Source organism: Macaca nemestrina, chromosome 15, assembly GCF_043159975.1.
Source record: "Macaca nemestrina isolate mMacNem1 chromosome 15, mMacNem.hap1, whole genome shotgun sequence".
Classification (NCBI taxonomy): domain Eukaryota; kingdom Metazoa; phylum Chordata; class Mammalia; order Primates; family Cercopithecidae; genus Macaca; species Macaca nemestrina.
The window spans coordinates 19170761-19193174 of NC_092139.1; the positions used below are offsets into that span (position 1 = coordinate 19170761).

At 39.8% G+C, this 22414-nt stretch overlaps 1 protein-coding gene across 1 annotated transcript; it reads left to right on the plus strand.

The window, feature by feature from the left end:
- The first annotated feature begins 612 nt into the window (after nt 1-612).
- On the plus strand, nt 613-18293 carry LOC105496449 (WAP four-disulfide core domain 11). Its single transcript, XM_011766868.2, has 5 exons — nt 613-748; nt 4073-4154; nt 15774-15924; nt 17443-17585; nt 18112-18293. Exons 3-5 carry the CDS (start codon nt 15825-15827, stop codon nt 18130-18132), a joined length of 264 nt encoding a protein of 87 aa, XP_011765170.1. The 5' UTR covers nt 613-748; nt 4073-4154; nt 15774-15824; the 3' UTR covers nt 18133-18293.
- Nucleotides 18294-22414: the final 4121 nt, after the last annotated feature.

Below are 22414 nucleotides of genomic sequence, written 5' to 3' on the forward strand. Positions count from 1 at the left end.
GTTTGACTTCCTCTCTTCCTATTTAGATGACTTTTATTTCTTTCTCATGCATGATTGCTCTGGCTAGGCTTCAATACTATATTGAGTAGGAGTGGTAAGAGTGGGCATCCTTGTCTTGTTCCGCTTCTCAAGAGGAATGCTTCCAGCTTTTGTCAATTCAGTATGATGTTGGCTGTGGGATTGTCAGAGATGACTGTTATTATTTTGTGGTATGTACCTTTGATGTCTGGTTTGTTGAGGGTTTTTAACATGAAAGAACGTTAAATTTTATCAAAAGCCTCTTCTGCATCTATTAAGATGATCATTTTTTTAAAAGTTCGGTTTATGTGATGAATCACATGTATTGATTTGCATATGTTGAATCAACCTTGCTTCCCAGGGATAAAGCCTACTTGATTGTGGTGAATTAGTTTTTTTTTGGGGGGGGTGGGTATTGCAGGGAGCTCCCAACAGGAAACAATGTGGTGGATTAGCTTTTTGATGTACTACTGAATTTGGTTTGCTAGTATTTTGTTTAGGATTTTTACATCTATGTTCATCAGTGATAATGGTCTGAAGTTTTCTTTTTCTGTTGTGTCTCTGCCAGGTTTTGATGTTAGAATGATGCTAACCTCATAGAATGAATTAGGGAGGAGTCCCTCCTCCTCAATTTTTTGGAATAATTTCAGTAGGATTGGCACCAGCTCTTCTTTATATATCTGGTAGAATTTGGCTATGAATCCATCTGGTCCAAGGCTTTTTCTGGTTGGTAAGTTTTTTTTTTTTTAAATTACTGATTAAATTTTGGTACTTGTTATTGGTCTGTTAAATTTCATCCTGGTTTAATCTTGGGAGTTTGTATGATTCCACTAGTTTATCAATTTTGTATAGGTTTTCTAGTTTGTGTGCATAGTGGTGTTTGTAATAGTCTCCGATGTTTGTTTGTATTTTTATGGGGTCAGTGGTAATATCTCCTTTGTTATTTTTGATTGTGTTTATCTGGATTTTTCCCTTCATTATTAGTCTAACTAGTGGTCTACCAGTCTTATTTATCCTTCAAAGAACCAACCTTTGGTTTCATTGATCTTTCGTATGGTTTCTCTTATCTCCATTTTGTTCATTTCAGCTCTAATTTTGGTTATTTCTTTTCTTCTACTAGCTTTGGGGTTGGTTTGCTCTTGTTTTTCAAGTTCCTCTAGGTGTAATGTTAGGTTAGTTGGAGATATTCCTAACTTTTTGATGTGGGCATTTAGTGCTATAAACTTTCCTGTCAACACTGCTCTAATTGTGTCCCAGAGATTTTGGTATGTTGTATCTTTGTTCTTATTAGTTTTAAAAAACTTCCTGATTTCTTTCTTAATTTTGTTGTTTACAAAAAAGTCATTCAGGAACAGGAGCATGTACTAACAAACACATGTAAGTGTGTGGTTTTGAGAGATGTTGTTATTGATTTCTATCAATAAAGTACTTTTGGATTAAGATATGTACACTGTTTTTATACATAATGCTGTCACACACTTAGTAGATTACAGTATAGTATAAACATATCGTTTTATATATATGCACTGAGAAACCAAAATATTTGTTCGACTCACTTTATTAGGGTGGCCTGGAACTGAATCTGAAATATCTTTGAGGTATGCCTGTACTCTCATTTTTCCATGTGACTAAATGGAGTTTTTCCATAAGTGAAATGAGTTACCCAAGGTCATGGAGTTAGCAAATGATAAAGATGGTTTTCTAATTTTAATTTTAATTTTTTAGTATCTGCCTCTGTAAAGATGTGTTTTAAGTTTCCATCGGATGAGTGTAAAGCCTGCGATTGTGGCACTAGACAACTGTGAATAGTCAATAACCTGCTGGCTCCTCCGACTTACCATCTATCTGAATCCTCTGAATGTCTATTGTCAGGGTCAAGATGAAGGAAATGGTCTGACGTTTTCAGAGCATTTCTTTTCTTTTCTTTTCTTTTTTTTTAAACGGAGTCTCGCTCTGTCACCCAGACTGGAGTGCAGTGGCGCGATCTCAGATCACTGCAAGCTCCGCCTCCTGAGTTCATGCCATTCTCCTGCTCAGCCTCCTGAGTAGCTGGGACTACAGGTGCCCGCCACCATGCCCAGCTAATTTTTTGTATTTTTAGTAGAGACGGGGTAGTCATCGTGTTAGCCAGGATGGTCTCGATCTCCTGACCTCATGATCTGCCCGCCTCGGCCTCCCAAAGTGCTGGGATTACAAGCGTGAGCCACCGCACCCAGCCCAGACCATTTCTTTGTTGGTGCAAGTATAGCCTAAATGTTATGAAGAGAGAATTGGTAATATTTATGCACAGATTGAATTATGTGTATTTCTAACTTACGTGTATTTCTACTTTTATTGGCTTTCCTAAGGAATAAATAAATAAATACTCAAGGATTTAGTTATAATTATGTAACTAATAGTGAATTTCTACAATAGGGAAAAACTGGAACCACCAAACTTGTCAACAACTGGTGATTAGTTGGCAGAGTAATCTACCAATTTATGAAATTTTTGAAAATATTTAGGAATACAGGAAAGCATTTATTGTAAAGGTTAAACATAAAAATATTCACAGGATTATCCACTATGTAAAAACATATATGTATATAAGAAAAAGTCTACTAGAATATATACACAAATGTTAGCACAGGTTGACAAGATTAACAGTTATTTTTAAATTTAATTGTCATTTTCATATTTTTACAAGATTTATGCACTAAGCATGAGTTGCTCTTGTATTAGTACAAGAGCAAAAATTGACATCCTGAAAAGAAACCTTTTTTTTTTTCCTATGGAGAGAAGTCAATGATATAAAATGATGGGGGGGTCCCAGGAAGAGGCCAAAGCCAAAAATATATTTTAAAGTGGGAAGAGGCAAGGAAATAGAACTAGAGAAGAAAATGTTAGTATGATCCACAGGCTTTGCTTCTCTCCCACTTTCCCACTTTCTCATCCCAACCAAACAACTCTGGGAATATTCCTAGACCCAGTCACGACTTACTCAGAGCCTCTCACAGTGAGCTCAGCTCCTGAAATTTCCCTTCCCATTATGCCCCTGTGCTAGCACTGTAAGGGTGCCTAGAGAGAGGGCTCTTGGTGATGGGAATAAGCCCAAGATGTATCGTGGCTCTGAGACCCAGGAAAAGTTGTGGGCTTCACCATCTTGCACACCTGGCTCTGGATTCACTTCCTGTCAAATCTTGTATCTATCACTTATTGGCTGTGTGGCCTTGGGCAAGTTGCTTAGCGCCTCGGTGCTTCAGTTTCTGCATCTGCAAAATATAAATGTTTAGCACTAAACTCACTGGGTCATTAAGAGTATTGGTTAATACATGTTAAATATTTGACTCATAGTGAATTTGGTGTTCAGCTGGGTGATTCTGAATACTTCAATAAGTGTTTTATTGGTTTATTTAACAAACCGTACATAGCACTGCTTATATGCCAGACATTGGGTCTCAGTGCTTAACACAAAATAACTTATGGAATCCTCCCAAAAATCCTATGAAGAAAGTACTGCTATTCTCACTTTAAAAAAGAGGAAATTGAGGCACAGAGATGATTAGTGACTTTCCTAGAGTAAGTGGGAGGTAGGATTTGAGTTTAGTTTAAGTCTACATATTTAAAATCTACATGTTATGTGACATTTTCCAAGCCCTCTTGGAAGAGATCTCTCTTTTCCTCACAAAAGTCACAAGAGATTGCTGATAAGGTGGTGTTAGGCTGATGCTAGCAATGGAGAAGTTAATATAAAGATGGATGAGACTTTATGAAGGTCCTCACACAATGTTAGAAAAAAATAGATCACCCAGACTTGTGTCTGAGTGTCCACAATCAACCAGACTTGTGTGTGTGTTGGGGAGGAGAGGATTCTGCAGGTCCACAGTGTTCTGTCTCTATCTATATTGCCTGCAGCAAAAAGAAGAAAGTATTCCTTGAATAGGAATTCAGGGACAATGTTCTATATGTACCGAACTTATGGTTTGGGACAGAACTTACAGATCTGCCACGACCAGAAGCATGACTAAGATCTGCATAATTGATTTGTTCTGCTCACCACCTACTCACTGTGTAGGGGCTCTGCAGTTCCTAGAGGCAAGGAAGAAGAGCCACCAGTCAAGTAGGTATCAGCACCTCCAACTCCAACATCTTCAAAGGTAGGTGGGGGTCAAGGTCCTGGGGCTGAAAGTGTGAGCCTGTAAAAGCTTTCACCTTTGTCTTGCTTGGATGGGTTCCCTGCCCTAATCATGCCCCTGCATCATGCCAACACTATCCCTCTATGGAATAAATTATTGTTTATGTTGTTCAAATGGAGAAACTGAGGCAGAGAACGATAACATGGATATACATCGTGTGCCTCCATATGTGATATCCTGAGAAGGACACAGCATCACCTACATGCTATTCCCACCGAGAATACATAACTTATATCTAATCTTAAGGAAATCTCAGATAAACTCCAATTGAAGACTATTTAGTTCGAAGAAAAGGTTGGCTGTATTCTTCCAAAATTTGAACTTCATAAAAGACAAAGGACATTATTGGGTGAAATGATAAAATTTAATACTCATGATAGAATAGATAAAAGTATGTTTGATCAAGGTTAAATTTAACAAAGTTGATAACTGTAGTATGACCATGTAAGATAATGCTCAGGTTGTTAAGAAATACTCATGGAGGAGGCGGTTCCAAGATGGCCGAATAAGAACAGCTCTGGTCTGCAGCTCCCAGCGTGATTGATGCAGAAGATGGGTGATTTCTGCATTTCCAACTGAGGTACCTGGTTCATCTTACTGGGACTGGTTGGACAGTGGGTGCAGCCTATGGAGGGTGAGCCAAAGCAGAGTGTCGCCTCTGAGGGGTGTCGCCTCTGAGGGGTGTCGCCTCACCCAGGAAGTGCAAGGGGTCGGGGGATTTCCCTTTACTAGCCAAGGGAAGCTGTGACAGACTGTACCTGGAAAATCAGGACACTCCCACCCAAATACTGTGCTTTCCCCAAGGTCTTAACAACCGGCAGACAAAGAGATTCTTTTCCGGGCCTGGCTCAGTGGGTCCCACTCCCACAGAGCCTTGCTCACTGCAAGTACTGCAGTCTGAGATCGAACTGTGAGGTGGCAGCCTGGCTGGGGGAGGGGCATCCACCATTGCTGAGGCTTGAGTAGGTAAACAAAGCCTCCGGGAAGCTCGAACTAGGTGGAGCCCACCATAGCTCAGCGAGGCCCAGGCCTCTATAGTCTCCAACTCTGTGGGCAGGGCATATCTGAACAAAAGGCAACAGACAACTTCTGCAGACCTAAATGTCCTTGTCTGATAGCTCTGAAGAGAGCAGTGGTTTTCCCAGCATGGTGTTTGAGCTCTGAGAATGGACACACTGCCTCCTCAAGTGGGTCCCTGACCCCTGTGTAGCCTAACTGGGAGTCACCTCCCAGTAGGGGCCGACAGACACCTCATATGGCCGAGTGCCCCTCTGGGACGAAGCTGCCAGAGGAAGGATCAGGCAGCAATATTTGCTATTCTGCAGCCTCTGCTGGTGATACCCAGGCAAACAACATCTGGAGTGTACCTCCAGCAAACTCCAACAGACCTGCAGCTGAGGGACCTGACTGTTAGAAGGAAAATTAACAAACAGAAAGGAATAGCATCAACATCAACAAAATTTTAGACCAATATCCCTGATGAACATCAATGTGAAAATCCTCAATAAAATACTGGCAAACCGAATCCAGCAGCACATCAAAAAGCTTATCCACCATGATCAAATCGGCTTCATCCCTGAGATGCAAGGCTGGTTCAACATTTGCAAATCAACAAATGTAATCCATCACATAAACAGAACCAACAACAAAAGCCACATGATTATTTCAATAGATTTAGAAAAGGCCTTAGACAAAATTCAACAGCCCTTCATGCTAAAAACTCTCAATAAACTAGGTATTGATGGAACGTATCTCAAAATAATAAGAGCTATTTATGACAGACCCACAGCCAATATCATACTGAATGGGCAAAAACTGGAAGCATTCCCTTTGAAAACCAGCACAAGACAGGGATGCCCTCTCTCACCACTCCTATTCAACATAGTATTGGAGGTTCTGGCCAGGGCAATCAGGTAAGAGAAAGAAATAAAGGGTATTCAATTAGGAAAAGAGGAAGTCAAGTTGTCCCTGTTTGCAGATGACATGATTGTATATTTAGAAAACCCTATCATCTCAGCCCTAAATCTCCTTAGGCTGATAAGCAACTTCAGCAAAGTCTCAGGATACAAAATTGATGTGCAAAAATCACAAGCATTCCTATACACCAATAACAGACAAACGGAGAGCCAAATCATGAGTGAACTCCCATTCACAATTTCTACAAAGAGAATAAAATACCTAGGAATCCACCTTACAAGGGATGTGAAGGACTTCTTCAAGAAGAACTACAAACCACTGCTCAATGAAATAAAAGAGGATGCAAACAAATGGAAGAACATTCCATGCTTATGGATAGGAAGAACTAACATCATGAAAATGGCCATACTTCCCAAGGTAATTTATAGATTCAATGTAATCCCCATCAAGTTACCAATGACTTTCTTCACAGAATTGGAAAAAACTACTTTAAAGTTCATATGGAACCAAAAAAGAGCCCTCACTGCCAAGACAATCCTAAGCAAAAAGAACAAAGCTGGAGGCATCACACTACCTGACTTCAAACTATTCTACAAGGCTACAGTAACCAAAACAGCATGGTACTGGTACCAAAACAGATATATAGACCAATGGAACAGAATAGAGGGCTCAGAAATAACACCACACATCTACAACCACCTGATCTTTGACAAATCTGACAAAAACAAGAAATGGGGAAAGGATTCCTTATTTAATAGATGGTGCTGGGAAAACTGGTTAGCCATATACAGAAAGCTGAAACTGGGTCCCTTCCTTACACCTTATACAAAAATTAATTCAAGATGGATTAAAGACTTAAATGTTAGACCTAAAACCATAAAACCCTAGAAGAAAACCCAGGCAATACCATTCAAGACACAGGCATGGGCAAGGACTTCATAACTAAAACACCAAAAGCAATGGCAATGAAAGCCAAAATTGACAAATGGGATCTAATTAATCTAAAGAGCTTCTGCACAGCAAAGGAAACTACCATCAGGGTGAACAGGCAACCTACAGAATTGGAGAAAATTTTTGCAATCTACCCATCTGACAAAGAGCTAATATCCAGAATCTACAAAGAACTCAAATTTATAAGAAAAAACTAAACAACCCCATCAAAAAGTGGGCAAAGAATATGAACAGACACTTCTCAAAAAAAGACATTTATGCAGCCAACAGACACATGAAAAAATGCTCATCATCATTAGTCATCAGGGAAATGCAAACCAAAACTGCAATGAGATACCATCTCACACCACTTAGACTGGAGATCATTAAAATATTAGGAAACAACAGATGCTGGAGAGGATGAGGAGAAATAGGAATGCTTTTACACTGTTGGTGGGAGTGTAAATTTGTTCAACCATTGTGGGAGACAGTGTGGCAATTCCTCAAGGATCTAGAACTAGCAATGCCATTTGACCCAGCAATCCCATTACTAGGTATATACCCAAAGTATTATAAATCATGCTACTATAAAGACACATGCACATGTATGTTTATTGTGGCATTATTCATAATAGCAAAGACTTGGAACCAACCCAAATGTCCCTCAATGATAGACTTGATTAAGAAAATGTGGCACATATACACCATGGAGTACTATGCAGCCATAAAAAAGGATGAGTTCATGTCCTTTGTAGGGGCATGGATGAAGCTGGAAACCATAATTCTCAGCAAACTATCACAAGGACAGAAAACCAAACACCACATGTTATCACTCATAGGTGGGAATTGAACAATGAGAACACTAGGAGACAGGGCGGGGAGCATCACACACTGGAGCCTGTCAGGGGGTGGGGAGCTGGGGGAGGGATAGCATTAGGAGAAATACCTAATGTAAATGACGAGTTGATGGGTGCAGCAAACCAACATATTTCATGTATACCTATGTATCAAACCAGCACATTGTGCACATATACCCTAGAACTTAAAGTATTAAAAAAAATACTCACGGAAGTATTTAAAAATGAGGGCCATGACAAATGAAACTTGCTCTCAAATTGCTCAAAAAATAAGAGAGGGAGAGAGAGGGAGAGAGAGAGAGAGAGAGGGAGAGAGGGAAAGGAAATAGGTGAATCTGGGTAAACGGTATGCAGATGATCTTTGTACTATTCTTACCCCTGTAAGTTTGAAATTATTTCCAAATAATAGCTTAAAGTGAGTTAAAGGCAACCCATTTTATGGCCCATGTGCCTCAATTTTTTTATTTTTCTGTTTTATAATTTTTCATATGTGCCAAGAGGAGAATAAATTTAGTCCTTCTCAAAGGCTTTGTACCTTTTAAAATGTCCGTAGGTACTATTCCTAATTTTGAGCCTTTGAAGGATTTCAACTGATTGATGCATATTTTCTTCTGCTTGGTTGAAAACATTGAAGCAAAAATGGGACTTTCAGGGAAAATTGGTTACTTGCAGGGAAGGGACAATATCTCTCCCATGATGGTGCAATTCATAGTATCCTATCCAGACTTCTCCTTTGTATCTGTTTCTCTCCTCTTTCTTTTTGTTTGGATTCAGGAGAGTGAAGGAGCAGGCTGGGAGTGAGAAAGGAGTGAAGAAAAAATTGATGAATTTTTTTTTTTGAACAGAACTTAACTCCCTCTTTCCAAGCCCTAACTCCCACCACCAATGAGCTGCCTGAAATAATAGCCAGCACTTATTTTGCATTTTTTGTGTTCTGACTCCTAGAACCTTAAAAAATTTATTTTGTTCTCCTTTACACCAATCTCTATATAGCATATTGTATCTTTCTTTTATATACCTTATTTATTGCCTCTCCCTTGACTATAAAGCAAACTTTATGAGGGCAGGGATTTTTGTCAGCTTTGTCCTCTACTGTATCCTCATTGCTTATAATAGTGCCAGGCTTACAGTAGTCATTTAATATTTGTGGGATGAATGAATTTATGACAGATGAATGAAGGCTAGGACCTCAGTCAATCAGTAGAATTAATTCCAAGTAGGTTAAATAGTTGAAAGTTTTAAGAAGACCACTACAAAGTCAATGAAATTAAATAACTTCCACCCCTCTGGAGGAGAAAAGAGAGTTTAATAATAATAATAATAATAATAATAATAGCAGCCAACATTTATTTGCATGATCTGTGTGCCAGGCCCTATGCTCAGGGCTTCATGCATTCACAATGTGAATGTGATACTAATATAACTCTCATATTATATATTGGAAACTGAGGCCCTAAACTAAATGTGTTGGGATTGGGATTCATTTGGGCCCAGGTCTCTCTGATTCTAGTGTTCAGGTTTTGTTCTCTGTCCCATGCTATGCCAACAATTTTGTGTGGTGACAAATGAGGGATAATTTATCTCTTATAGTAAGACAACATGTGTATTCTACTGGTAAAATAAACCAATCCTGGTGGAGAAAAAGATAGAAACAACTATCCAGGTTATAAAATAGACAGTATACTTTACCTAGAATCTACAAATTTTAGATCTATAAATTTGTGATCTGAAGTTAATAATGAATTTAATAAAATTCCAATGGAAAGAATATCATCAATGACACTTTTTTCTAAAGAGAATAAATTACAAATATTCAGCTGTCTTATGATGAATAGGAGCCCAGAGCCTGGTACACTTGCTGGGTGGCTATTCCCAGCGGACAGATAACAATCACTACACCTCAGCTCTCAGGAAGCCATATCCATAAGAAAAGGGGAAGAGTACTACATCAAAGGAACACCTGGTGAGACAAAAGAATCTGAACAACAGCCTTCAGCCCTAGACCTTCCTTCTGACAGAGCCTACCCAAATGAGAAGGAACCAGAAAACCAACTCTGGTAATATGATGAAACAAGGCTCTTTAACACCCCCCCAAAATCACACTAGATCACCAGCAATGGATCCAAACCAAGAAGAAATCCCTGATTTACCTGAAAAAGAATTCAGGAGGTTAGTTATCAAGCTAATCAGGAAGGCACCAGAGAAAGGTAAAACCCAACGCAAGGAAAAAAAATAAAAGAAAAAAAAAAAAAAGAAACAAGAAGTGAAAGGAGAAATATTCAAGGAAATAGAAAGCATAAAGAAAAAACAACACAAGCTTCAGAAAACTTTGGACACACTTACAGAAATGCAAAATACTCTAGAAAGTCTCAGCAATAGAATTGAACAAGTAGAAGAAAAATTTAGAGCTTGAAGACAAGGTTTAATTAACCCAATCCAACAAAGACAAAGAAAAAAGAATAAGAAAATATGAACAAAGGCTCCAAGAAATCTGGGATTGTGTTAAACAACCAAACCTAAAATAATCAGTGTTCCTGAGGAAGAAGAGAAATCTAAGTTTGGAAAACATATGTGGGGGAATAATTGAGGAAAACTTCCCCAGCCTTGCTAGAGACCTAGACATCCAAATACAAGAAGCACAAAGAACACCTGGGAAATTAATCACAAAAAGATCATTGCTTAGGCACATTGTCATCAGGTTATCTAAAGTTAAGATGAAGGAAAGAATCTTAAGAGCTGTGAACAAAAGCACCAGGGAGCATATATAGGAAAACCTATCAGATTAATAGGAGATTTCTCAGTAGAAACCCTACAAGCGAGAAGGGATTGGGGCCATATCTTCAGCCTTCTCAAATAAAACAATTATCAGTCAAGAGTTTTGTATCCAGTGAAACTAAGCATCATATATGAAGGAAAGATAGTCTTTTTCAGACAAATGAATGCTGAGAGAATTCACCCCTATCAAACCACCACTACAAGAACTGCTAAAAGGAGCTCTAAATCTTGAAACAAATTCTGGAAACACATGTAAATGGCCTAAGTGCTCTACTGAAAAGATACAGACTGCAGAATGGAAAAATAATTCACAAACCAACTATCTGCTGACTTCAAGAGACTCACCTAACACATAAGGATTCACAACAAATTAAAGGGGTGGAAAGGGCATTTCATGCAAATGAACACCAAAAGTGAGCAGGGGTAGCTATTCTTATATCAGGCAAAATAAACTTTAAAGCAATGACAGTTAAAAAAGACAAAGAGGGACATTATGTAATGGTAAAAGACCTTGTTCAACAGGAAAATATCACAATCCTAAACAAATATGCACCTGACACTGAAGCTCCCAAATTTATAAAACAATTACTAATAGACATAAGAAATGAGATAGACAGCAACACAAAATAGTGGGGGACTTCAATATTCCACTGAAAGCACTAGACAGATCATCAAGACAGAAAGTCGGCAAATAAACAATGGATTAAAACTATATCTTGGAACAAATGGACTTAACAGATAGATACAGAACATTCTATCCAACAACCGGATAATACGCATTCTATTCAACAACGCATGGAACTTTCTGCAAGACAGATCATATGATAGGCACAAAACGAGCCTCAATAAATTTAAGAAAATTGGTCCAGGCGTGGTGGCTCATGCCTGTAATCCCAGCACTTTGGGAGGCTGAGGGGGGTGGATCACCTGAGGTCAGGAGTTCAAGACCAGCCTGGCCAACATGGTGGGACTCCATCTCTACTAAAAATATAAAAATTAGCCAGGAAAGGCCTGTAGTCCCAGCTACTCAGGAGGCTGAGGCATGATAATTGCTTGAACCCGGGAGGCAGAGGTTGTAGTAAGTCGAGATTGTACCACTGCACTCCAGCCTGGGTGACACAGCAAGACTCTGTTTCCAAAAATTAAAAATTAAAAAAATAAATTTAAGAAAATTGAAATGATATCAAGCACTCTCTTATACCACAGTGGAATAAAACTGGAAATCAATTCCAAAAGGAGCTACAAAACCATGCAAATATATGGAAATTAAATAACCTGCTCCTGAATGATCATTGGGTCAAAAATGAAATCAAGATGGAAATTAAAAAATTATCTGAACTGAACAACAATAGTGACACAACCTATCAAAACCTCTGGGATAAAGCAAAGGCAGTGCTAAGAGGAAAGCTCATACCCCTAAATGCCTACATCAAAAAGACTGAAAAAGCCCAAATTGACATGCTAATGTCACACTTCAAGGGACTAGAGAAACAAGAACAAACCAAATCCAAACCCAGTAGAAGAAACCCCAGAAATAACATCACACATCTACAACCATCTGATCTTTGACAAACCTGAAAAAAGCAAGCAATGGGGAAAGGATTCCCTGTTTAATAAATGGTGTTGGGAAAACTGGCTAGCCATATGCAGAAAGTTGAAACTGGATCCTGTCCTTAACCTTATACAGAAATCAACTCAAGATGGATTAAAGACTTAAACACAAGACCTAAAACCATAAAAACCCTAGAAGAAAACCAAGGCAATACCATTCAGGAAATAGGAATGAGCAAAGGTTTCATGACTAAAACACCAAAAGCAATGGCAACAAAAGCCAAAATTGACAAATGGAATCTCATTAAACTAAAGAGCTTCTGCACAGCAAAAGAAACTGTCATCAGAGTGAACAGGCGACCTACAGAATTGGAGAAAATGTTTGCAATCTATCCATCTGGCAAAGGGCTAATATCCAGAATCTACAAAGAACTTAAACACATTTACAAGAAAACACCACACAACCCCATCAAAAAGTGGGCAAAGGATATGAACAAACACTTCTTAGAAGAAGAATTTATGCAGCCAACAAACATATGAAAAAAAGCTCATCATCACTGGTCATTACAGAAATGCAAATCAAAACCACAATGAGATACCATCTCACACCAGTTAGAATGGCGATCATTAAAAAGTCAGGAAACAACAGGTGCTAGAGAGGATGTGGAGAAATAGGAACACTTTTACACTGTTGGTGGGACTGTAAACTAGTTCAACTATTGTGGAAGACAGTGTGGTGATTCCTCAAGGATCTAGAACTAGAAATACCATTTGACCTAGCGATCCCATTACTGGGTGTATACCCAAAGGATTATAACTCATGCTGCTATAAAGACGCATGCACACGTATGTTTATTGCAACCCTGTTAACCATAGCAAAGACTTGGAACTGACCCAAATGTCCATCAATGATAGACTGGATTAAGAAAATGTGGCACATATACACCATGGAATACTATACAGCCATAAAAAAGGATGAGTTCATGTCCTTTGTAGGAACATGGATGAAGCTGGAAACCATCATTCTCAGCAAACTAACACAAGAACAGAAAACCAAACACCGCATGTTCTCATAAGTGGAAGTTGAACAATGAGAACATATGGACACAGGGGGCGGGCCTCACACACCAGGGCCTGTTGAGGGGGTGGGGGGCTGGAGGAGGGATAGCATTAGGAGAAATACGGGTATCGCAAACCAACATGGCCCGTGTATACCTATGTAACAAACCTGCATGTTTTGCACATGTACTCCAGAACTTAAAGTGTAATAAAAAAAGAAAATAACTAAAATTAGAGCAGAATTAAATGAAATTGAAACAAAAAAAAATACAAAAGATAAATGAAACAAAAAGCTGGTTTTTTGAAAAGATAAATAAAATTGATATACCATTAGCAAGATTAACCAAGAAAATAAGAGAGAAAATCCAAATAAGCTCATTAAGAAATGAAACGGGAGATATTACAACGGACACCACAGAAATACAAGCAATCATGTAAGGCTACTATGAACACTTTTACACACATACACTAGAAAACCTAGAAGAGGTGGATAAATTCCTGGAAAAATACAACTCTCCTAACTTAAATCAGGAAGAATTAGATACCCTGGACAGACCAAACAACAAGCAGAGAGATTGAAGATATTAGTCAAAGGGCACAAAGTTTCAGTTATACAAGATGGATACATCTCAGAGACCTGTTGTATAGCATAGTGTCCATAGTTAGCAATACTGTATTGCAAAGTTAAAAATTTGTTAAGATGACAGATCTTATTTTTACCGCGCACACACACACACACCAAATAATAAGTAAAGAGGCCAGTGGAAACTTTTGGAGGCGATGGATATGTTTATGGCCTAGATTGTGGTGATGATTACATGGGTGTATACTTGTCTTCAAACTCATTATAGTTGTATACACTAAAGATGTCTTTTTTTTTTTTTTGAGACAGAGTCTTGCTCTGTCGCCCAGGCTGGAGTGCAGTGGCTGGATCTCAGCTCACTGCAAACTCCGCCTCCCGGGTTTACGCCATTCTCCTGCCTCAGCCTCCCGAGTAGCTGGGACTACAGGTGCCCGCCACTTTGCCCGGCTAGTTTTTTTTTTTGTATTTTTCAGTAGAGACGGGGTTTCACCGTGTTAGCCAGGATGGTCTCGATTTCCTGACCTCGTGATTCGCCCGCCCCGGCCTCCCAAAGTGCTGGGATTACAGGCTTGAGCCACCGCGCCCGGCCAAGATGTCTTATAAATAGCTTTTTGTATGTCAGTTATGTCTTAATGAAGTAGTTTTTAAAAAGTCATTATATAACAGCAAGCTTATATAATTTTTGTTTTATAAAAAATCTGTATATCTATGCAATTATGAAAGATAGAATATTGTACGTCGATATAGTGGAATAACTAGAAATATTTTCACTTTCTTCTATGTGCTTTTATATGTTTTAAGAATTTTGTAAGCTAACACTTTAAATGTGCTCAGAACACTTAACATTAGCTTACTGTTGAGTAAAACTATCTAATACAAAGCTTATTTTATAATAAAGTGTTGAATAGCTCATGTAATGTATTTAATACTGTGCTGAAAATAAAAAAACATTAAAGAGAAAAATTAAGCATGGATGGAAAGGGGAAAAATTCTCATTCATGTGCAGGAGAATAGTATATTTGTTCATGGCTGCTTTAGTTTTATGGTTTCAACAGTGAAACTACTGCAGACAACCTGAATGTTCATTTTCATGAAGATGAATACATATTGTGTGACATATTCACAGAATGGAATATTATGTAACAGCAAAAACAAAAACAAAAACAAAAACAAAAAAAACAAGCAAAAAACCTCCAGAATGGTTGATGGGTACTTAAAGTACGATATCTACTGGATGTGTATTGCTTTTGCACCATCATAAAGTTGAAAAGTTGTATGTCAAACCATCACAAGTTAAGGATCCTCTCTCTATGTATGGTGTATAATAGTATCTGTCACACAGTAGGTGTTCAATAAATGTTGAACACATTTTCAAAAAGAATTTGTTCAAACCAAATACTGCATATTCTCTCTTATAAGTGGGAGCTAAATGATGAGAACTCATGAACACAAAGAAGAAACAATAGACACTGGGGTCTACTTGAGGGTGAAGGGTGGGAGGAGGGAGAGGAGCAGAAAAGATGGCTGTTGGGTACTGGGCTTAATACCTGGGTGATGAAATAATCTGTACAACAAACTCTCACAACATGAGTTTTCCTGTGTAACAAACCTTCACATGTAGCCCAAACCTGAAATAAAAGATCAAAATTTTTTTTTGTAAGCTGAATTTGAATTATGTTTTAATCAAAATAAGGCAACACATTACATTTTTTTCCAGTAAAAGGAAAACATGAGGTGTGAGATGGAGAGATTCGTTTTGGCAAAGCTAACACTCAGCTTAGGTGTGCCAGTTGTTGGGTAGGCAGAGGGCAAGGGGGAATAGTGAGAAGATAGAGAATGAAGAAATTCGACAAGCACTTTCTCTTGCTTCACACCTCTCTTTCCCTATTTATATGTCTTGATCTCTAGCAGCAGCTGGGAAGAAAAACAATCCTTCCAACAACATATATTCAGACACATATGGTCAGCCTCATGAAGCTGTGGATACTCATGCTTATGACATTCGTCTGTACGGTGCTACTGTCTGTGCTGGGAGAAATGAGGAAGAAAAAATATTCCAGTAGGTGGTGAGGCTGGATTAAGGGCCACAGGAGTGGGATGAGCTTGTTTCTGAACAAGGGAGGGGGTTTCATGTCTGCTGTATCTGACTCAGGACCCACCTTCATAGGATCACCCATCAGAGAATCAGACAACTTTGTATGCACAGAGATTCAAGAAATCCCTAAGCTGAGGTCCTTTAATGCTTCCTCTTTTAACCTTGAAAATAGCAATATCTGTCTATCTCTCTCTCTCTCCATCTCTCTCTCTCTATCTATGTATCTATCTATCTATATTTAAATATATATGAATATTTATATATATTCATATATACGAATATATATCATATATAAGATATATATTTAAATATATATATATTTACACACACATATGTGTGTGTATATACACCATAAGCTATAAACATAAAAACATTTTCCAATGTTAGACTGTCTTTGAGGGTGAGATGTCAGTATAGAGCTAATTCTGCGGCTCTATACTGGTATCTCTGTGAGCTAGCTGCGTATACTTTGTCACATGAGTACCAAATGGGCATTTCTTAATACATATCCTTAGTTTCAGTGGCAAGGCTTTCAGAATGTGAAAAGTTAGGAAAGAGGCTTGAGATCGGTTCTCAGTGGGGCAACCTCTCATATGATGAGAAAATGGAATGAATGGAGGGGCTAAGAAAACTGAGTGAGAGGCCGGGCGCGGTGGCTCAAGCCTGTAATCCCAGCACTTTGGGAGGCCGAGACAGGCGGATCACGAGTTCAGGAGATCGAGACCATCCTGGCTAACACGGTGAAACCCCGTCTCTACTAAAATACAAAAAAAAAAAATTAGCCGGGCGAGGTGGCGGGCGCCTGTACTCCCAGCTACTCGGGAGGCTGAGGCAGGAGAATGGCGTGAACCCGGGAGGCGGGGCTTGCAGTGAGCTGAGATCCGGCCACTGCACTCCAGCCTGGGCAACAGAGCTAGACTCTGTCTCAAAAAAAAAAAAAAAAAAAAAAAAAAAAAAAGAAAACTGAGTGAGAGAGATAAGAATTTGAAGAGAGGCTGAGTTATTAAACACAGAGTCAGCAAGTAGGGAAAGAAAAAGGGAGAGAATCTGTTTCTTACTTGACCTGGCCTAGCTTCCCACACTGTGAAATTAGGCATTGCAATGAGGCTACGAGATATGCCAGGCCCTGAGATCTCCTGTTATGTAAATGTAGATTTCATAGGAGGGCACATGAATGCTGGGGATTGACTGAATTGTATCGTTGGGATGCTCAGAGAGGACCCAGAGGCCTGCAACACTGGTAAAGCCTGCAGAGGTGGAGAAGGAAAAGAGGTCAGTGAAGACGCAATGGGGTCAGTGAAGGTATAATGGCAGGAATTTGAGGAGGCTCATGAAGGCAATTCCCTTAAAAGGCAAATAGATATCTTGGTTGGGATTTGGGGCCCAGATTCCAGGAGGAACTGTTAAACATATGAAGGGCTTTTCTTTCCATGCTTGGCTGAAACGTACTATCAACCTTTGACCATCTCATCTAAATTTCAGGGAAGGAATTGTTACTTGAAGAGTGCTGGGGAAAGCCAAAGGTCAAAGAATGTACCAAGAAGTGTTCTAAAGCCTTTAGATGTAAAGACAAAAATTACACATGCTGCTGGACCTATTGTGGAAACATCTGCTGGATAAATGTCGTGAGTTGGGAGATGTTTGCTTGGGTGTATATCTTCACTGATTCTCATTCCCTTCCCAGAGGCTATTATTCCTAAACAGAAGACTGAGGTACCCCAAATTCTAGGTACAAAAATAACGGAAGACAATGTCCCTTTAACTTGGAAAGCAATTCACTGGCAAGTAAATCAAGACACCAGGTTAGACCCCATTGCTTCTTTCATTATATAATCAATACCTGTCTGTGTTGTCTTCTTTGTATTACACCATAGTTTCCTATTTTTTCCTAAATTTGTCCAGATTTCTAACCACTGCTTCCATAGTCAGACTTCTCCATGGGCCATTTGGCTCAGCCAGGCCCAAAGTCTCCACCTTTTTTTGTTCAATAGACCAATACCTCACCTACTCAGAAGTGGGCAACTCCTGTTGTTACGTTGAAGTATTCTTGTCCCATTGTCTGGTGAACATTGATACTATTAAGCGGGGGGAATGAATGCTTGTTTCTCAGAGTTCTCTAGCTTCTAAAAATCTAATCTTTTTCTTTTACAGAAAACCGATGAATATTACTAAAACCCTAGCTTCCCACCAGGCTGCCACCTGTGTGGGCGGGAAATGTTTAAGAGGTCTCATAGTAGTACCATGTGGCTACTTTTAGGAACACCAGTCTATTTTTACTGACAGCTGGACAGAATAAACTCAAAACCCTTGACGAATAAACTCATTTACCAGTAGTGGCCTTGCCTTTTTTCAGATCATCCCACCACCCGTGAGTACCCTTATTACAAATCCCCAGTATTGTTCCTCTCCTACATTGTAGACGAGCTTCCAACTTTTGCCGTCCCATCTGATAAACTTAGAACTGATAGGCTAATTTCATGGGCTTCACAGAACAGAATTTTATTTCTGTCCCATTTTTAATGTGGGGAATTTTCAGTAGCACTTTCACTCAGTAGGTTAGAGAGCAGGTCTTTGGTAAATGGTTTCTCACAGAGATATGGATAAACAATTCTTTCCATATATATGGAAAACTACTTTCCATATATACAAGTTTAAACAAATAAGTAAATAACTGGAAGATAATTTGAGTAAGGTTTCTAATTGTCAGACAAAAGAAATTACAAATAGGCTGAACTCAGGAGCCCCAGGCTCCAGGTCTGCCTAGCAGACTTGATCTCTGGGTCTGCTCTAGTGCCAGGTCAACTCTAGCGGCCCCAGTGGCAGACAGGCCCCAGCAGTCCTAGCTTCAGGCTAACCCCAACAGAATCATGTTCCAAGCCCATCCCAGGGCCAGGCAGACCCCAAGGCCCTAGTCTCTGGACCTTCTCCAGCACTGGGCTGGCCCTCATAGCTTCAGGCTTCAAGTCTACCTCAGCACCAGGTTGATTCCCACAGCCCTACTCCTCAGACCAGCACGTGCAGACTCAGCCTCCAGGCCAGGCCCTACAAATACAAGATCCAGGACCACTCAGTACTAAGTCAACCCCCGTGGCCTCAGGCTTCCCACCCATTCCAGTGCCAGATCAGCATCCCTGGCCTTAAACACCAGGAATATACTCACAGACACAAGCTCAGGCCTGCACAGTGCCAGGCCAGTCTTCATAGCACCACCCCCCACACTTGACTGGAGGTTCGAGAGTCTCAGCAGACTTCAGAACTGGACCAGCCTTCCTGGCTCTAGGCTCCAGGACAGCTCCAGTGACTCTAGGCACCAGGTCAGTGCCCATGATCTGAGGCTCCAGACCAGCCCTTGTGGACCAAACTTCACACTAGCCCTAGTACTAGGCTGGCTGTAGGCTCCAGGCCAGTCCATGTGCACCCAAGCTCCAGTGAACCCAGAGTCCAGACCTGATACAGCAGATCCAGGGTCCAGGCCCACCCCAGTAGAATTCAGTTCTAGGCCAGATCCCATAGACTAGGCTCCAAGAATACCCCTGCAGACATAAGCTCCAGGACAGCCCTGATGTACTCAGGCTCCGGACCCATCTCAATAGTCCCAGGACAGCCCTGATGTACTCAGGCTCCGGACCCTTCTCAATAGTCCCAGGTGCCATCCCCCTCCCAGAACTTGGCCAGACTCTGTGGATTCAGGCTTATGGCCCACCCCAGAGCCAGGTTAGCTCCTGTGTACCCAGGCATGAGGCTGGCCTTCAATGATACAAGGTCCAGGCCTGCCTTCATGAACCCCGGCTCCAAACACCATTCCTGCAGACCCAATCAACAAATTCACCCCAGTGGATCCAGGCTTCAGGCCCAACCCTGTGGACTCAAGCACCAGGCCCACCCATCTCCTGACCCAGGAACCAGGCCAGCCTGCCTGAGGACTCCAGCAGCAAGTATGACCTTGGATCATGCCAGATGGCCTCTCCTGAACCTCTAGATGACTGATGAAGTGCTTCCCCAGAAAAAAACTAGTCTTCAAAGACTGAAATGTCCTTATTTCTTCAGATGCACACACATTAATGTAAGGCAATAAGAAAAAAACCAAAAAACCAAAAAAACAAAAAACACAAGGAGAACACCAAAAGAATACAGTGATCCCTTAGTAGCTGATACCAAAGGAATGGAGATACATGAACTACCTGACAGACAATTCAAAATAATTGTTTTAAGGAAACTCAGTGAACTTCAAGAAAATACAGAGAAACAATTCAATCAAATCAAGCAAACAATAAAATGACCAAAATGATAAATTTAATGAGATTGAAATTATAAAACATATCAAACAGAAATCAAATATCAATCAAACTGGAGCTAAAAAATACAATGAAATGAAAAATGGAATAGATGAGAAATTGAGCAGGAGAAAACACTTGTGAACTTGAAGATAGGTTATTTGAAAATATACAGTCAGAGAAGAAAAAGAGAATGAAAGGAATAAAGAAAACTTACAAGATTGCTGGGTGTAGTGGCCCATACCTGTAATCCCAGTACTTTGTGAGGCTGAGGTGGGAGTATCACTTGAGCCCAGGAGTTTGAGACTAGCCTGGGCAACAAATTAAGACCCCTACCCTCTACAAAAAAAATTAGCTGGGCATGGTGGCATGCATCTGTAGTCCCAGCTTCAGCTACTTGGGGGGCTGAGGTGGGAGTGTCACTTGAGCTTGGGAGGTCAAGGGTGCAGTGAGCCATGATTGTGCCACTGCACTCCACCCTGGGTGACAGAACTGAGGCCCTGTCTCAAAAACAAGCAAGTCCCAAGCAAACAAACAAACAAGCAAACAAACAAACAAACAAACAAACACAAAACTCAACAACAACAAAAAAGAAAGCTTACAGGGTTTGTGGAACAGCATCAAAAGATCAAATATTCAAGTTATGGGAGTTCATGAAGGAGAAGAGAAAGACAAAGGGGTAGAAAGTTAGTTAAAGAAATATTAGCAGAAAAATTTCCAAATTGGGAGACAAATATAAATATCCAGGTACAGGAAGGTCAAAATTGTCCGATGAAATTCAATCTAAACAAGACTACACCAGGACACATGATAACCAAACTGTCAAAAATTAAGGGCAAAGAGAGGATCCTGAAAGCAGCAAGAGAAAATAAACAAATCTCATATAATAAAGTTCCAATAAGGTTAGTAGCAGATTTCTTGGCAGATACTTTACACGCCAGGAGCGAGAGAGATGATATATTATATTTAAAATGCTGGAGGAAAAAAACTATCAAGACCAAATACTATACCCTGCAAAGCTGTCCTTCAGAAATGAAGGAGAGATAAAGACTTTCCCAGACAAACAAAAGCTGAGGGAGTTCACCATCACCAGACTGATTTTACAAGAAATACTAAAGGGAATATTCAAGCTTAATGTAAAATATACTAATTAGCAACACAAAACATATAAAACTCAATGGTCAAAGTAAGCACACAGTCAAATTCAGAATACTCTAATACTGAATGGTGGTGTGCAAATCACATATATCTTTAGTATGAAGGTTGAAAGACAAAGTTATTAAAATTAATAGCCATAATAATTTTTCAAGGACACACAATATAAAAAGATGTAAATTGTGATACCAAAAATTTAAAATGCAGGGCATGGTGGCAGCAGAGAAAAAGTGTATAGTTTTTTTTTTTGAGACAGAGTCTTGCTCTGCTGCCCAGGCTGGAGCGCAGTGGAATGATCTCGGCTCACTGCCACCTCTGCCTTCTGGTTTCCAGTGATTCTTGTGTACCTCAACCTCCTGAGTAGCTGGGATTACAGGCGTGTGCAACTATGCCCAACTAACTTTTTGTATTTTTAGTAGAGGTTTTGCTATGTTGGCCAGGCTGGCCTCAAGTGATCCACCTGCCTTGGCCTCCAAAGTGCTGGGATTACAGGCATAAGCCACTGCACCCACCCAGCGCCCCCCACTGCCTCCAAAAAAAAAGCTTATAGTTTTTTATGTTATCAAAGTTAAATTGTTATCAGTTTAAAATAGTCTATTATAACTCTAAGATTTTTTTGAAAGCCTCATGGTAAACACAAAGTGAAAACCAATAGCAGACATACATAAGATTGAAAGAACAGATTCAAATCACACCACTACAGAAAACCATCAAACCACAATGGAAGACAGTAAGAGAGGAAGAACAAAGGATCTGCAAAATAACCTGAAAACAGCTAACAAAATGGCAGTAGGAAGCCCTTCCTTCTCAACAATTGCTTTGAATGTAATAGATTAAATTCTCCAATCAAAAGGCATGGAGTGACTGAATAGATAAAAAACAAGGCCCAATTATATGAAAGAGACTCACTTCACCTTTAAGGACACACATAGACTGAAGGTAAAGAGGTGGAAAAAGGTATTCCTTTTCCTTTTTCCAAAAGAGAAACCAAAAGAGCTCAAGGGTAGCTATGTTTATATTGACAA

Excerpts from the sequence above, each read along its gene's own strand:
- LOC105496449 (XM_011766868.2), top strand. The coding sequence starts at position 15,825 with ATGGTCAGCCTCATGAAGCTGTGGATACTCATGCTTATGACATTCGTC. Across the intron at positions 15,925-17,442 it reads GAGGAAGAAAAAATATTCCA|GGAAGGAATTGTTACTTGAA; the intron begins GTAGGTGGTGAG and ends TCTAAATTTCAG. Across the intron at positions 17,586-18,111 it reads ACATCTGCTGGATAAATGTC|AAAACCGATGAATATTACTA; the intron begins GTGAGTTGGGAG and ends TTTCTTTTACAG.